Here is a 15,533-nt window from a genome sequence, read left to right as displayed (position 1 = left end):
TGCAGGCAACAACGGGAGACAGATTTGCTCCCTGCTGCCCTCGTTGCCGCTACTCCTCCCATTTGCTCTAGCCATTTTGCTGTTTTCTGCGGCCATGAACTGCAGCCCCCTGCCACATGCCACTCTGCTTTGGAGCCAGCTTAGTATGGACTGAAGCCTCCACTAACTGTGAGCTAAATAAACCTGTCCTTCCTTCATTTTGGGTGTTGAGTATTTTGTCCCAGCAACGAGAGAAAGTAACAGACAGACACACCCTGTCTTAGTTACTTTTTACTCATTGCTGGGACAAATACCGGACACTCAAAATGATGGAAGGAAAGTCTTATTAAGCTCACAGTTACTGGAGGGTTCAGTCCATATTCCGCTGGCTGCAAGGCAAACAACAACAGTTCATGCGGCAGAACACAATGAAGAGCAGAGGAGGAGCAGCAGCTGCAGCGGCGTCCATCAAGCCTCTCTCTTCCTTCTGCGCTGACTGCGAAGATCAGTGCTCCACAGTGAAGATTGGAGCTCCTCCAAAGTGGTGCAGCTGCCAAGACCAAGCTTCTCCGAAGACTGGGACTTCTCCAGGAAGCAGGACCGGCGGCAGGAAGCCTTTCTCAATTCCTGGGCCCTGCCCACCTGCAGGGCGAGGCCCCCCACGCTGTCGGAGCTGATTCAGCCAAGTTGACACAATGTATCAACTAACACACTCCCCTAGGAGCTTGGCTCTGTCAGTCCACCATCTGAGACTTTAGAGTGTTTGTGTTTTTGTTTTTAGGAGGGAGTTATTTTGCATTTTGAGGTAAGGTATTGTTTTCTAGCCCAGGATGACAAACCCTCAGCAATCCTCCTGCTTCAGCCTCCCAAGTTCTAGGACTACTGATGTGCACCATTATACTCAATTTCCTGCAATATGGGATCTGGAGGCATTTTATCCCAGAGTAGACTTCAGATGACCTGTGCCCCCAGGAGCTCCAGGTGCTTCACAATGGCACTCACAGGAGTCACCAGCTACACTCAAAGGTTTATTGGCCAGAGCTGCAGGGAGCCACAGGTAACAGGCCTATGGGGCTTTCCACAGGGAAGTCACTGTGGATACACACACAGCTCCACCACTGTCTGTGACCCAGGACCCTGGGCTGCCACAGGTGCCATACACCTTGGGACCCTTAGTGCTGGCCCAGCTGGGCCTGCAGAGCCCGCAGCTGCTGGCTGTCGATGTTGTTTCCTCCACACACAATGACCACGATGGAAGCCAGAGAAGGGTCCAGGTGGCCCTCAGCCTGCAGCTGCCCCAGGCGGCCTGAGTAGATGGCAGCCAGGGCTGCCCCGCAAGCGGGCTCCACCAGCATGCGCTCATCGTCTGTAGGGGAGAGAGGTATGCAGTCAGTATTCAGCAGGCTCAGGCCCTGCAGATCCATCTACCTGTCCACCCACCCATCCACCCACCCATTCACCTACCCATCTGTCCATCCATCCATCTGCCCATCCATTCATCCACGATCCATCCATCTATCCATCCACCCGCCCACCTACCCACCTACCTATCCATCCATCATTCATCCATCCATCCATCCATCTACCCACCCCTCCCTCCATCCATCCATCCAACCCTCCTGCAATCCTTCATACCTGACCCTCTCTTCATCCATCCACCTAACCATCTATCTCTCCAGCCGCCCACCTTTCATCTTTCCCTCCACTTGTCCACACCTCTGTCCATCCATCAGTGTGGCCACAAATCAAGGTATTCATCCATCTATCCATCTCAACATCCATTAATATGTCCATTAATCAATGTGTCTGTCCATCCATCCATCCACCCATTTCTATGTCATTCATTAATCATGACCCCCTCAGTCAGTCCATCCCTCCAGCCCTTCAGTGTCCATCTGTCCATTACCAGCCTCCCCACTCATCCAGCCAGCCAGCCAGCCATTCACTCCCTGAGTATTTACAGAGCCAGGCCCTGTGCTGGGAGGACCCTGGAACACAAGGGTGAATAAGCCACCCAGCCCCCGCCTTCATGGTGCTCACAATCTAGTGGTGAGGACAGGGAAGAACCAGGCAGTTATGAGCAGTAGCCAGGGCCTAGGAGGTCCCCAGGCTCTGTAGGGTGTGGGTAGACCGGGGCCACTTCCTGGAGGAGGTGCCAGGAGGATGGCATGGCCCTGGGGCAGGGAATGCGGTGGGGAGAAGGTGCGGATTGAGATCCAGGCAGAGGCGGGGCTTGTGTAGTGACCAAGGCTGGAGAGGCGCATGGGCCTTTCCCTCCAGTGGTACACCTCCTGGCCCCTGAATGGAGTGACTCCTGGTTACCTGGCCCTGTACCAGTCAGGTGGGGCTGCTGCCTGGGGGACCTGGCCCTGGGTCCTGTGAGCTGGGCAGGGCAGGGTGGCTCACCCAGGAACCGCTGCACGGCGTTCACGGCCTCTGCATCCTCCACCACTTGAGACAGGATCCTGCACTGTCGGGCACACTCCAGGGCCTGCGCGGTCACCGTCTTGGCGCCCAGACTCTTGGCCACACTGCAGATGGCATGGGGAGCCCCAGAAGGCCAGGCGTAGCCAGGGGTTCCCTTCGTTTAAACCGGGACTAGGTCCCATCTCCGCAGTAGCTAATTGTCCCTAAGGGCGCTGCAGGCTGGGCTCTGTTCCTTTTACCCTCACACCTACTTATCCTTTGGGTGAGAAGTGTTATTGGCTTCATTTTGCGGGGAAGAAACAGACATTCAGAGAGGTGAAGGCATTGGTTAGGGGACACACAGCCTGGCATCCTGGCCCCAAGCCCAGGGTCTTTGCCTCTAGACTTGAGATCCACTGCCTGCTGGGTGTGGGGCCACACGAGCTTGGGTCCAGAGCAGTCGGTGGAGGGGTGGCCCATACACAGCCGCCTCATGAGTGGTTATTTCTAAGGCAGCTACAGGAAATGAGGCCAGAAGCCACAGCAAGGTGGGCGGGGGCGGACACGCAGGTGAGGCAGACCGCTGTGTTCACCTGCTTGGCGCTTTTCCTGGAGTGAATTAGAATCAGTTCTGGTGGGAGCGAGGCTCAGTGATAGAGGACCTGCCTCCGTAGGTGTGAGGCCCTGGGTTCCATCCCAGCACCACAGAATATTTTTTGAATATTTAAAACTAATAAATTAGTTACAAATGCAGTGGAGAAAAGGCATCTAATACGTTTAAAAAAAACATGTTCATGGTATAATAGGCTCTAGGTTTGGTGGTAAGCTCCTGTAATCCCAGCACTCAGGAGGCTGAGGCAGGAGGATCATTGTGAGTTGGAAACCAGCCTGAGCTACACAGGGAGCTCAAGACCAGCCTGAACTGTATAGCAAGACCCTGTCTCAAAAAAAGACACAAGGGCTAGGGAGATAGCTCATCAGCATAAGCACCTGCCTGGCAAGTGCAAGGTCCTGAGTTCAATCCCCAGCACCCCCCACAAAAACAGAGATCACAGAAAAAAATGTATAATCCCCAGCTTTTAAAGCCACAGAACCCATTCCTTCATTTCACACACATTTGTTGTGCACCTACTGTGTGACAAACAGATCCTCCCCCACTTCTGTGTAACTGCACAGGGGGTAAAATAGGCTGGAAAAAATGCAGCCCTGGTCAGAGCGGTGCTCAGCTTTGATGGAAGGCGTGTGACATTGACATTCTGGCTTTTCACTGGTTTTGTGGTACTGAGGACTGAAGCCAGGCCTTTGCACTGAGCTGCATCCCCAACCCTTCAAATCTACTTTTAGACTGGCTGAATCTCTCAGTTGCCAGGGCTGGGTTCAAACTCGCTATCCTCCTGCCTCAGCCTCCCAGAATTCTGGGACAGCTTTCTGTTTTCCGCTCACATATTGCTGGTCTACACTTCACTAGCTTCTCTGCCACACACACGAATGGTGTTCACAGGGCTGCAGCCCCAGGATGCCTGCTCTGTTCATTAAGAAGCTGAGCCAAGTGCGACTGTTCATCTGCTTCAAAAATCCGCACTTCTCCGTTAGACCCTCCCCACTCATGGTGGCTGGAACTCCAGGGACGAGGACCCTTCCAGGTGTCCCCATCCCGAGGCCCCTGCCTTAGCCCACCTGGTAATGTCGGGCAGTGTAACCAGCCTGCCTGCCTCCAGCGCCGCGTGGAAGCTGTGCGCCCCTCGGGTCTCCATGGCGACAATGGGCACGCTCTGCCAGCCCACCTCCACCAGGCCAGCTGCTACCCCAGCCAGGAGGCCCCCGCCGCCTACGGCCAGCACCACAGCTCCTGGTGGGGCCCCCAGGGCAGCCTTCAGCTCATGCACCAGGCTGGCATGGCCTTCCCTGGGGGGAGAAGGAGAGGGTGTCACTGGGCCTTGGCTGCCGTTCCTTCATCCATTCAGGCCCAGCCCAGGAGCTTCCTGGGACTTTAACCCACTGAGCCCCCAAACTTCAGAGAGAGGCGATTTCGATGCAGGGGTCCCTGCACCACTGAGAACCAGCTGCTGACATTCTGGGATAAGGGCCCTGTGACTCTGCAGCCTGCGATCTGTGTGACCTCAGGCAAGTCACTTGGCCTCTCTGGACACCCTCCACTCATCTATAAGCTGGTGTAGGGACTCCCAGCACAGGGCCCTCGGGGAAAATCACCACACTGAACAAGAGACCCTCAGCCTGCACTTGGCCCTGAGGCACAGTTCACAGAGGGACCTGGTGCCATCATCCCCTCCAGTTACACATGTGGAAACTGAGGCACAGAAGTCCCATCATTCCCAAGGGATAGAAGTGGGGTCCAAACTCCTGCCTATCTGGGTCTGCAGCCTCCTACCCCAGTCCCTCCACAAGCCCCACCCTTACCATATCAGCGGGTGGTCAAATGGGGGGACGTTCACCCAGCCGTCCCTCTGCGCCAATGCGTGTGCCTGAAGGTTGGCGTCGTCCCACACCTGGAGAGAAGCGAGGCCCTCAGGCGCTCGGCAGCCGGGCTTTGCAGGGGCGGGACACAGGTGGGGCTCCCAATTGCCCAGCTGAGCCCAGACCTCTGTAAGCCCAGAGTGCCCTGGATAGGGACAGATGGGGCTGCTACATGCTGTCCTGATCCCCAAGGGACCCTGCCCACTTCTAACCAGTCGGCAGGGACCAAGTGCCTCACACCAAGAGGTCATTACAAACTATGCTTATGAAAACCAGCAATCAGAGCTAGGCATGGCAGTGCATGCCTGTGATCCCAGCCCCTGGTAGGTTGAGACCCGAGGATTGCCGAGTTCAGTGCCAGCCTCGGCTACATAGTTCATCTCAAAAACACGAGGAAAAGAGAAAAGAAAAAAACAAACTGAATTCCAAAGTGTAAAGCCCGTAGCCTTTCATCCACCCACCCACTCCATTGTCCTAGAACAAGCAGAAGAAAATCCCTACCAGCACCTCCCCTGCTCAAACTCCTCCCTTGGCTCCCCATTGCCCCATCTGTGCTCAACACCCCAACCCACACACACACAGCTCAGCCCATGTCCCTTCCTGCTCTCTCCTCCCTCTCCTTCATCCCCACTGGGAAGATCAGGTTCTCCTTCAAAATTCAGCTGGAGGACCCTTGTTGGGGCCTTACCTGGGTCCCCTCTCTGAGTCAGCCACAGGATGAGTGGATGGATGGATGGATGGATGGATGGGTGGATGCAGAATAAATGGACAAATGAGTGGAACACAGATGGATATGAAGTAATGGTTGACAGAAATATATGAAGGATAAGGGCCAGTCAGATAGCTCAGTAGACTAAAGCACCTGCTTAGGTAGGGCACAGTGGCCAGGGTTCGAACCCCAGTGTGCCATGCCAGCCCCGCCTCCAGGGCATGCTGAGACAGCGATTGAGACTGGGCATGGTTGTGTGCGCTTGGAATCCCAGTGCTTGGGAGGCTGAAAACAAGAAAATTACCACAAATCTGATCTAGTAGTAAGACTCTGAACACCCTGTACTAAATACAAAAAAAGAAAAAGAAAAAGAAAGAAAGAAAGAAAGAAAGAAAGAAAGAAAGAGGGAGGGAGGGAGGATAAATGGGTCAATGGACAATGGGATGATGCATGGTGGAGGATGGATAAAGGATGGGTTGGGATTAATGTGCAATAAGTAATGGACACATGGAGATGGATTCAGGATGACAGGTCTATGGATGGGCAGACAGGTGGGTGGATGGATGGGTGGGTGGGTGGATGGATGGGTGGGTGGGTGGATGGGTTGGTGAATGGGCAGGTGGGTGGGTGGATGGAAGAAAGTAAGAAAGGAAGAGATAGAAAAGCTATTGGATGGGATGATGCACGAGCAGATAGATGGATAGATGGACAGATAGGTGGATGAAAGTAAGAAAGGGAGAGATGAAAAAGCTATAGGATGGAAGGATGGTCAGCAACAGATGAAGAGGAAGGAAGGAAGAAGGGCAAGAGAGGAGGAAGTACCCAGGAAGAATCTGCAGGCAGGGCAGCCCTGGTGTTGCCATTATGCGGCCTCTAGTTTAATCCTGAGAGGTTTTTCAAGTGCTCCCTGTTCTTTGCTGAAGTTTCTCCTCCCCCTGGATGTGCAAAGGTGCCATGCCTGGGTCTCTGCTTCTGCAATAACTGTGGGTCAGTGACCTCTGGCCCACTCTGTGGGCCATGGCCTCTGTCCTGCTGGTGTGGCCCCAGTGTGAGATGGTACAGCCACCATTCTCAGACTTTTATTGGAGACAGGGTCTTGCTATGGAGCTCAGGCTGGCCTTGAACTCGCAGAAATCTTCTTGCCTCAGCCTCCTGAGCGCTGGGATAGCAGGCTGCACCCCCATACCCAGCCCTCCTACTCCTTGCAAATGTTAAGAAATACCAGAGTCTGTGAGAACACAGGGCACACTCTCCCACTGGTCACCGGAGTCCTGGGTTACCCTGAGGTCACATGGCACAGGCAAGCGGGAGGTCCTCAGCCTGCGCCCACCCTCAGCTCCGCCATGCTGAGAGCAGAGTGGGTCCTGGCCTCGGTTCCCAAGGGGAAGGGAGTGGGTTCCCGGGGTGGCGGCCGGCCAGCCAGACATCTCCCCCGGGCCTTACCTTTCCGGCCAGCTGCACCTCAGCGCCCTCACCCTGCAGCCTCCTCACCACCTGCTGGGAGGTGGCCTCAGGCAGTACAATGGTGGCCGGGAGGCCCAACCTCTGGGCACTATAGGCAGCCGCGAAGCCCGCGTTGCCCCCTGGAGAGCAGAACCGAGTCACTTCAATGCTTCCGGTGACAACGCCCTCCCGATCACGTGACCTACAGTGAGCCAATCGGAGAGCTCAACCTGGAGACCACGCACTACAGATTCTAGGATTCTAGGGAGGAGGGAAGCTGCCCCAGTCCTTCTTGGGACTCCTGGCTACCACGAAGGCTGTATGGGAAAAAAACTCGTCCAGGGGAAAGAAAATACACGAGGAGAGATACGGGGAAGACCGCCTGGATCCAACTATGCCTGAAAGCCACTTTCCTGGGACCTGTCTGCGCTTGAGGCTGTAGTGTAAACCTGCATGAATTCAGTTTCTGGCCGCTTCTGCTACCGTGAATTCTGGGTTGCAGGAACGGGACAGACACAGTGGCCATCTGAGACAGTGGCCTTGGTACAGCTGGCCCTTAAGAGAAGCCCAGGCCCTGGACATCTTATCTCTGCCCACACCCCTGCCGGAGGACCCAGGAAGCAGAAAGGGGGTCACCTGAGGAGCACACCAGGTGTCGGCACCCCTTCCGGGCCATCTGGGGAGAGAAGGGCAGAGCTGGGGCTCGTCCGTACCGCTGTGCCGGCCACCCGCGCAGCCTCGCCGGCCGCCCGCGCCCTCACCTCCTGGCAGAAGCGCCCGATGCCGCGGATCTTGAAGGAGCCGCTGGGCTGCACGTTCTCACACTTGAGGAAGACGGTGGCACCGGCCACCTGGGACAGCGCCCAACTCCGCAGCAGAGGGCTGACCGTGTGGAATGGCTCGCTCTGCGCCCCCTCCATGGCGACAACTGTAGGGACACGATGGTCACCGCTCAGGCCGCTCCAGTCCGGAGCCCCCGGCAGAGACCCCCTCGGGAGGGATCTGCCTTCCCCTGGCCTCAGGTTCCCCATCCGCACGAGGAGAACGGGACTGGACGCTCTTCAGTCAGTAAGTGCGGCTGAGCACAGGGCTGGGGACACATGTAGACCATGATGGAGGAGGGAACTCGGCCGTTCCTGCATTCCTTCACTCCCCTGCTAGCTCGCAACGCGCTGGCGGAGCACCTACTACTCGTAGCAGGTGCAGAGCCCGGGCTCAGGAGTGGAGAAGGCAGGGGAAGCCTTGCGGGCCGAGTTTAAGTCCTGGCGGAGGTGGAACGGCAGAACTGACAGGGAGGGGAGAGGTGTCATAGAAGACTAGGGAAAGACATGGCCTTGTTAAAATTTTTTTTTAATTGTTTTTTTTATTTATTTGAGAGAGAGAGAGAGAGAGTGTGTGTGTGGCCAGCTCAGCCCACCAGGGGGCGGGGCTGGCTGGCATGTGGTGCTGGGGGATTGAACCGCGGTCCCTGATGCTTTGCTAAGCTTGTTCTAAGTAGGTGCCTTAGACCACTGAGCCATCTCTCCAGCCCAAGACATGGCCTTGTTTTGTTCTTTTGTTTTTTCCTAGTACAAGAGATTGAACCCAGGGCCTTCACACTGAGCTACATGCCAAGCACTTTTTTTTCTTTTCTTTTCTTTTTTTTTTTTTTGACACAGTGGCTCACTGTGTAGTTCAGAATGGCCTTGAATTCACTTAAGTAGCCCTGGCAGGCCTCAGACTCATGGTGATCCTCCTGCCTCGGCCTCGCTGAGTGCTGGGATTACTCTGATGTGTGTACCACTAAGCATGTTTTTTTCATTTTGAGCCAGAGTCCCTCCACAAATTGCCCAAACTGGCCTTGAACTTGTGATCCTCCTGCCTCAGCCTCCCAAGTAGCTGAGATTACCAGTATGTGAATCACAACATCCAACTCAGGAAAGAAACTTAAAAATGTTCTGTTACACAAATGTAAGCAGGACAAAGGCACGGGGACTGGTGGGACCCAGCTCCTACCTAGCTGCCATCTGGCTTCAGCCATCGGTTGGCATCTCCTGGTCTAATTGGTTTCACCCATATCAGTGTGCCCTTCCGGTGTGATTGAATTTTTTCCATTATTATTGCTATCATTTTTATCATTAGTGTATTTTCCTCCTGATTATTATATCTGTAAATGTAATAATAACTCTGTAATATCATCCAAAAGCAAAGAATGGGCTGGGGTTATAGCTCAGAGGTACAGACCCTGCCTGGCAAGCCCAAGGTCCTGAGTTCAAGTCTCCGTGTAAATAAATAAATGCAACGAACATTTGTGTGTGTGTGTGTGTGTGTGTGTGTGTGTGCAAGGTCTCACTACACAGGTTGGACTCATAGGGATCCTCCTGTTTTCAGCCTCCCTAGTGCTGAGATTACGGGTGTAACCACCACCATGCCCAGACTCCATCGATGGCTCAATGTACCCTGGGGGCGGGGCCAGGGCAGCATGTGGTGCCAGGGATCAAACCCTGGCCCCTGCATTTGCCTAAGCAAGTGCTTAGTCTGCTGACCTATCTCGCCAGCCCTGCAAAGAACTTTTAAAAAAAAAAAATGTAGTCACATGAGGCTGGCCAAAATGACACAGGCCTGAAATCCCAGCACTCTGGGATGCTGAGGCAGGAGGATCTCAAGTTTGAGGCCAACCTTGGACAATTCAATAACTTAGAGACTGGGTCTCAAATAAAAGAAAACAAACTGCAACCACGTGGCTTCACAACTCTAGACATCTGTCCAAATTCACTGAATTCTGCATTTAAAGTGCAGTGATTTTATTGTATGTAAATTATGCCTCAATGATGCTATTTTTAAAATGTAATAATCACAATACCATTATCACATTAATAATTCCTTCATATAATCAAATGCCTGGCAATTAATTCTTTTTTTTTTTTCTCGTCTTTTTGAGATAGTGTCTCGTTACTTGGTTCAAGCTGGTGTTGAGCTCACTTTTTAGCCCAGTGGTGGCCCAAACTCACAGTGATCCTCCTGCCTCAGCCTCCTGAGTGCTAGGATTACAGACATGGGCCACCACGCCCCACTAATGTTGAATTCAAAAGTTTAATACCCTCAATAAATTCAATAAATGGCTGTTTTTGTGGCTGGTGGTAGGACTTGGGGTATTTTTTAAACTTGTTTCTGCAGTGGTGGTGATCAACCCAGGGCCAAACTCACACTGGGCAGGCACTCTGGCACTGTGCTACACTCCCAGCCTGGGGTAGATTTTTTTTTTCTTTTTGAGATAAGGTCTCATTAGATAGCCCAGGCTGGGCTTCAGCTTTGGACCCTCCTGCCTCAGCCTCCTGAATGCTGGGGCTCTAGGCATGCAACATCTCAGCCAGGCTGAGGTTCTTCACAGGTTAGCTGAGGGTGCACATCTGATGGGTCATAGTGTGTGGCTGTGGTGGCTCCTCTTTTTTGATCTGTGAGATAAGGGACACAGCAAGGACCCTCGCACAAAGCGGTTGTACAAGGGGCCACCGGAGTGGGGGAGGGGAGAACAGCATGCGAGGCTGGACCTGCAGTTCCAGCGCTGGACTCCAGGGGACGCTCCCTGTTCTTCCTTCTGCCCTTAGTCTGGGCTGGGTTCAAATCCAGAGGACCAAGTCCAGGGGTCACCCCTGGTCCCTAAGCCTGTACTCCAGCCTGGACTGGACCTAAAGTCCAAGAGCTCAGGCTTTGGTGCCCCACAGGGACCAGAGTTAGAAACTAGCTCTGGTTCCTTGGCTGTGTGATCATCCAAGCCAGTGTCCCAACCCCTCTGTGCCCATCTCCTCTTGTGGAAAATGGGGATAAATACGGCCCCCAACTCACAGGTCGTAGTGTGGGTAATAGTCGAAGCTACCGTTGGGTCAGTCCCCACCATGACAGACAGCTAAATTCATTTATCTCAGGGGACCAGGTAGGGCTAGGCAGGCTCAGGCCAGCAGGGTTATTAAGCACCTGCAAGTGCAGGCCCTGAACTAGGAACTGAGACAGCCACCGCAGAACGGGGTGTCTACACTGGGGCTAGCAGTCCCTGGGAGAAGCAGCATTCACTAAGTAACTGGAGAGACAAACAAAATAATCGCGGATGGTGAAAACTACGAAGGAGTAAAACACAGAGAAAGGGAGATTCAGTACAAGGAATGGAACTCAGGTCGCCGACCATGTGCTGAGCTCTGTCCCTGGCCCGAGAAAGGAAGTGAGAACAGATCTCCTGGAGGAGGCTACCATTAAAACTAAGAACTAGGAAACAAAATAGCCAGGAGAAGCGCTTGGTGTCTGCGTGCGTGCGTGCGTGCGTGTGTGCGTGTGTGTGTGTGTGCGCGTGTGTGTGTGATCGTGGGCGGTACTAAGCGAAGCCCCAGGGCCCGAGTGCTGACCAGCACCGCTGGTGGCTGTGTGGGTCCCTTCAGGAGCTAGGCAACGTGCCCTGCGCCTGCGTCCCGCCTCATAAATCTGTGATTGGCTCCGTTTACAGACCCGGAGGCCGGAGGTTAATATCTAAGGTCCCAGGACCGCGGTGCCGATCTGCGATCCTCCCAGAGCGTATCGCCAGTTGTCCTCCGGCCCCGGGGAGGCCGCGGTTAACCGAGCGGCCCCTGCCCCGTGGTCGCCGGGCCATGGGCACCTGGGTCCCCCTGCCGTGGCACCAGCGGCGCGGAGACTGCGGCTCCGTCACCAGGAAGGTGTTCCCTCGGCCTGAGCCCTCCCACAGCTCCGCGACGAACAGCGCCGCCCGGCGTCTCACCGCCCTCCCGGGTCCCCAGGGCGGCGGGCTCCCCGGTGCAGGCCGGGGATCCGGGATGGCCCTGGGCCGGCTGAGCCCCAGTAGGCCGCTCCTGCCCGCTCTCCCCCCTCGCGTCCCTCGGGTCCCTCTCGCCACCAATATCCGTGCTCACCGCCACCCACGCAGCCCGGACGTGGTCCTGCTTGGCTCCGCCCTCCCCTCTCGTTAAAGGAGCAGGCCCTGGCAGGGGAGGGGCGGGCCGGAGCCCAGCCCCCCTGCGCGTCACCTCCTGGCGGCAGACCTGAGAAAGCAAGGCTCAGAGAAGGACGCGCGCCTGGCCAGGATCACCCTGCGGGCTAGGGGCTCAGAGACCCTCGGGCCCCGCCCGGGCCCTGCTGGCCCGCGACAGCGAGCCACGTCCCCATAACACCGGCAAGGCCAGCGCACATCCGGGGTTAGGGAGTCCAGGCCTGGAAATGAAGATGTCACCGAGGGTAGTTCCGGCCCTGACCCCTGCTGGGGCATCTGCACCGCGCAGGAGCCCAGTGCCGTGGTCCAGAAGAGCTGAGACCTGCGGATCCCGGGCTTCCAGTTGCTGAAGCAGAGCCCACCATCGGGGCGGAAGCCTTGGCAGCCAGCGTGGGGTGCGGGCCTGAAGCAGGAGGCTGAGGCAGGAGGGTCACAAGTTCGAGCCCAGCCTACACAAGTTAGTAAGGCCTTGTCTCAGAATTTAAAGGGCTGGGATGTCACTCAGGGCAAAGGTTCTGGGTCCCAAGTACAGCAAGAAAAAAAAAAGAAAAAAGAAAAGGGTGGGGGAGGAAAGGAAAGGAAAGCAGGCCATGAAGAATAGTGGGACTGAGACAGTAAGTGACTTGGGGGGAGGGGCCTGTGACCGCAGTTACATCTGCCCCAGTTCAGAGTCTGACCTTCCTCAGGGCACTAGGGAGCCATAGAAGACTCTAGGCAGGGGAAGGACCCAAGAGGTCCCGCCCTTATCTCTGCCCCAATCTCCCAGGGTGAACCTGAGCTGCTTGCATCCTCCTCTGAGCCTCAGTTCCCTGTAGAGCAGATGAGATCTGGTGGCATCTGGCAGCCCAGGTGCTTGCGTCCTTCTTGACTACACACAGTGTCTCAGGCTTGATGATTAACTCCTGGAGGTGAGGTCCAGGCCCCGTGGCCAGGACTGGGAGGAGGACTCTGGCCAGGTGACCTCAGCCCTCACAGTAGCACACACCTGTCCCAAGGCGGGGACACAGAGTTGGCAAAAGCCAGCAGATGAGGTGGCCCTGGCTGGCAGAAAGGGGAGAGAAGGACACTGGGTCTGGTGACAGTGTGGACCCTCGGGAGGACAGGTCGCCACGGGCACAGGGCAGGGCAATGTCTGAGCAAGCACAGTGCAGCCTTAGCCAGAACACACGGCCACCCCTCTGCCGCTGCCGCTGCCGCTGCCGCTGCTGAGCCCTGTACTCACCTGCATGCCCAGGGCTGTGACAGTGGGTGTTCATTTCTGCATGCACTAGCAAGCTGATTGTGCCGAGGGTCCACATGCGTATGTGCATGTCCACACTCATATCTCGAGACAGCAGCTAAGGCAGGTGTGAAATTTAAGAAGCCCAGCGCTCGAGGAGGCTGAGGCAGGAGGATCACAAGTTTGAGCCCAACTGGGTAGCTTAATGATTTGGACAGACCCTGTCTCAGAAAACCACAGCACCATCCAAAAAACATAGCAAGCAGTAGTAGGATTTCTGGCAGGAAGAGGCAGCAGGCCTAGGAGCTGGAACAGAGACCCTGGGCCAACGCCCATACAGAGCCGCTCTGGGTGACCCAGCTGTGTGACCTTGGCTGAGTTTCTAACCTCTCTGTGCCCGACCCCTCCAGCATGAGGAGGGGTGAGACACTGCTTCCTGGGGGTGGGGGGACAGGCTTCGTGGACTCGGCTGGGCTGACGCGCACACACACCGTTGGATGGGATGGGTGGGTCATGTGCTGTGCTGATCATTGTCGCTGCTGTTGTCATCAGCGCTATTGTAAAAGGAGCGGCTTAGCGGTGCAGCCGCTGGTGATACTGGGAGTGCAACGTGCTGGTATCTCAGAGTGCTGACCCAGAAGATGGGAGCAGAATCAAGGAGGCTGAACCACGCCCCTAAGGTCATACAGCAGCAAGGAAAGGGACAGTGGGAAGCTGGAGGCAGCCAGGTCACGGCCACCTTGGACAGCCAGGCCCTGTCCTCAACACCTTGGGCTGCCCACAGCCCCTCTTGTCCAAGAAGTGCCCTTTCACACTGCTCTCCCCAGTGGTGAAGGAACAGAGGGGCAAGAGCCCCATGCCTGCACCAGCCTCCTGGCCTCCATGGTGGCCCTGACTGTTGTCACTGCTTTGCAAGACAGGAGGAGGCTGAGCCAGAGACTGGCAGCTCGGGAACTGGGGCTGAGCAATGGGCCCCAGCCTGTGTAGATAGGGAGCTCTGGGGGGCCTGGGCTGCCATACCTGGACAAAGAGGGGACACCAGAACCTCTGCCTTCTGGAGCAGCACCTCCTGAGGGCGAGACCTGGGACCCAGCCCGGGAGGGGCACAAAGTTATGCTCCTGCCCTGGCCCCTAGGCCAGCTTTTGAAGAATGTTAACCCTTAATTCATGGCCCCAACCTGGTGCAGCACCCAGGAGGCTGAGGCAGGAAGATGTGAGTTTGAGGCCAGCCAGGACTATGACACCATCACCAACAAACAAACAAAAGTCTTGATTTCTCAATGAGCTTTGACAACGCTCCTCCCAGGATGTGTCCCGGCCACCTCCACCTGTCACATGTTTGCTAATGGTGGATGACACCCCCGGGGAAAGTTCAGGGAGTCCCAACCTTGGCCATGGTGGCCACATTCAGACATCAGGGCCACTGCCAGGATGTTTGCTTGTCACCTTTGGGATGACGCAGAGCTGGGAAGTGTCGCCATCAAATTGCCCAGAGGGGACTCCATGGATTCTTTACCAAATCAATTGGTGGCCAGAAGCCAGGTGACTGAGAACAAGCAGATTTAGGTGCCAGCAGCTACAGTGAGGGCCACAGGGTGATGTGTACCAGGCCCAACACAAGGGAATCCTGACGGCAGCAGGCTCCTTACACCAAGAAAACAATCACGTAAGCGCTGGGGTGCTGGGCACACAGCACTTGGATATGGAACAATAGCTTTTTAGATAAAACCTATCTTGTTGCCACAGTGTCCTGGTCATCTCAACAGAAGTACCAAACAAAGAACCAGGGAGGCACTAGCATCGTACTACATCACCGTGGGGCCAAGGTCACCACTGGAGTTTGCTGAGGGCTGGGGTCTGCAGGCCACAGAGGGGCTTGTATGTGTAGGGGGTGCATGAGCAGAGATAGGGGTCAGGAAATGATCAGGCTAGGGAGAGGCTTCGGGAGAGAATGGTGAGGTTGTTACACATGGCAGCAGGCACTCACCCCATGATCACTCTGGGGTGGTCTTTGTTAGACGGTGTTTATTGAGCACCTATTGTGTGCCAGGCCTTTCCAGGCCTGGGGGCTTAGCAGTGGATGAAACAGGCAGAGTCTCCAGCTCAGGGTCAGCGGTGAGGGGCAGGGGGTGGGACATATATCAGGGACAAATATGTGACAAGTACTGAGAAAGAAAACAAAGGCAGGCTGGATGGTTTTAGAAGGAGGGACTAGAGCCAGATGTGGTGTCACACCTCTGCAATCCCAAAACCCGGGAGGCTGAGGCAGGAGGATCATTGTGAGTTCAAGACCAGCCTGGGCTACAAAGTGAGCTCAAGGCCAGCCTGAA

General features: G+C 55.5%; 1 protein-coding gene across 3 annotated transcripts; it reads right to left on the bottom strand.

Annotated features, from left to right (window-relative positions):
- Positions 1–994: 994 nt before the first annotated feature.
- Sdsl (serine dehydratase like) lies at positions 995–12,126 on the bottom strand. Of its 3 annotated transcripts, none has more exons than XM_004636002.2 (8): positions 11,908–12,126; positions 7,774–7,940; positions 7,649–7,688; positions 7,013–7,152; positions 4,804–4,892; positions 4,063–4,290; positions 2,386–2,510; positions 995–1,345 (listed from the first exon to the last, which is right to left on the bottom strand). In XM_004636002.2, exons 2-8 carry the CDS (start codon positions 7,930–7,932, stop codon positions 1,152–1,154), a joined length of 975 nt encoding a protein of 324 aa, XP_004636059.1. In that variant the 5' UTR covers positions 7,933–7,940; positions 11,908–12,126; the 3' UTR covers positions 995–1,151. The 3 variants fall into 3 exon arrangements, with proteins under 3 accessions (XP_004636059.1, XP_023576363.1, XP_023576362.1); XM_023720595.1 differs by lacking the exon at positions 11,908–12,126 and adding an exon at positions 11,860–11,892; XM_023720594.1 differs by lacking the exon at positions 11,908–12,126 and adding an exon at positions 11,541–11,845 and having other exon boundaries at positions 7,774–7,944.
- Positions 12,127–15,533: the final 3,407 nt, after the last annotated feature.

This window comes from Octodon degus, unplaced genomic scaffold (genome assembly GCF_000260255.1).
Source record: "Octodon degus isolate 3935 unplaced genomic scaffold, OctDeg1.0 scaffold00076, whole genome shotgun sequence".
Lineage (NCBI taxonomy): Eukaryota > Metazoa > Chordata > Mammalia > Rodentia > Octodontidae > Octodon > Octodon degus.
The sequence above is the reverse complement of the archived record's forward strand: the minus strand, read 5'-3'. Positions and strand labels throughout refer to the sequence as shown.

Excerpts from the sequence above, each read along its gene's own strand:
- Sdsl (XM_023720594.1), bottom strand. The coding sequence starts at position 11,630 with ATGGCCCGGCGACCACGGGGCAGGGGCCGCTCGGTTAACCGCGGCCTC. Across the intron at positions 7,153-7,648 it reads ACACCTGGTGTGCTCCTCAG|GGGGCAACGCGGGCTTCGCG; the intron begins GTGACCCCCTTT and ends TCTGCTCTCCAG. Across the intron at positions 2,511-4,062 it reads ACACTGCCCGACATTACCAG|TGTGGCCAAGAGTCTGGGCG; the intron begins GTGGGCTAAGGC and ends TGCCATCTGCAG.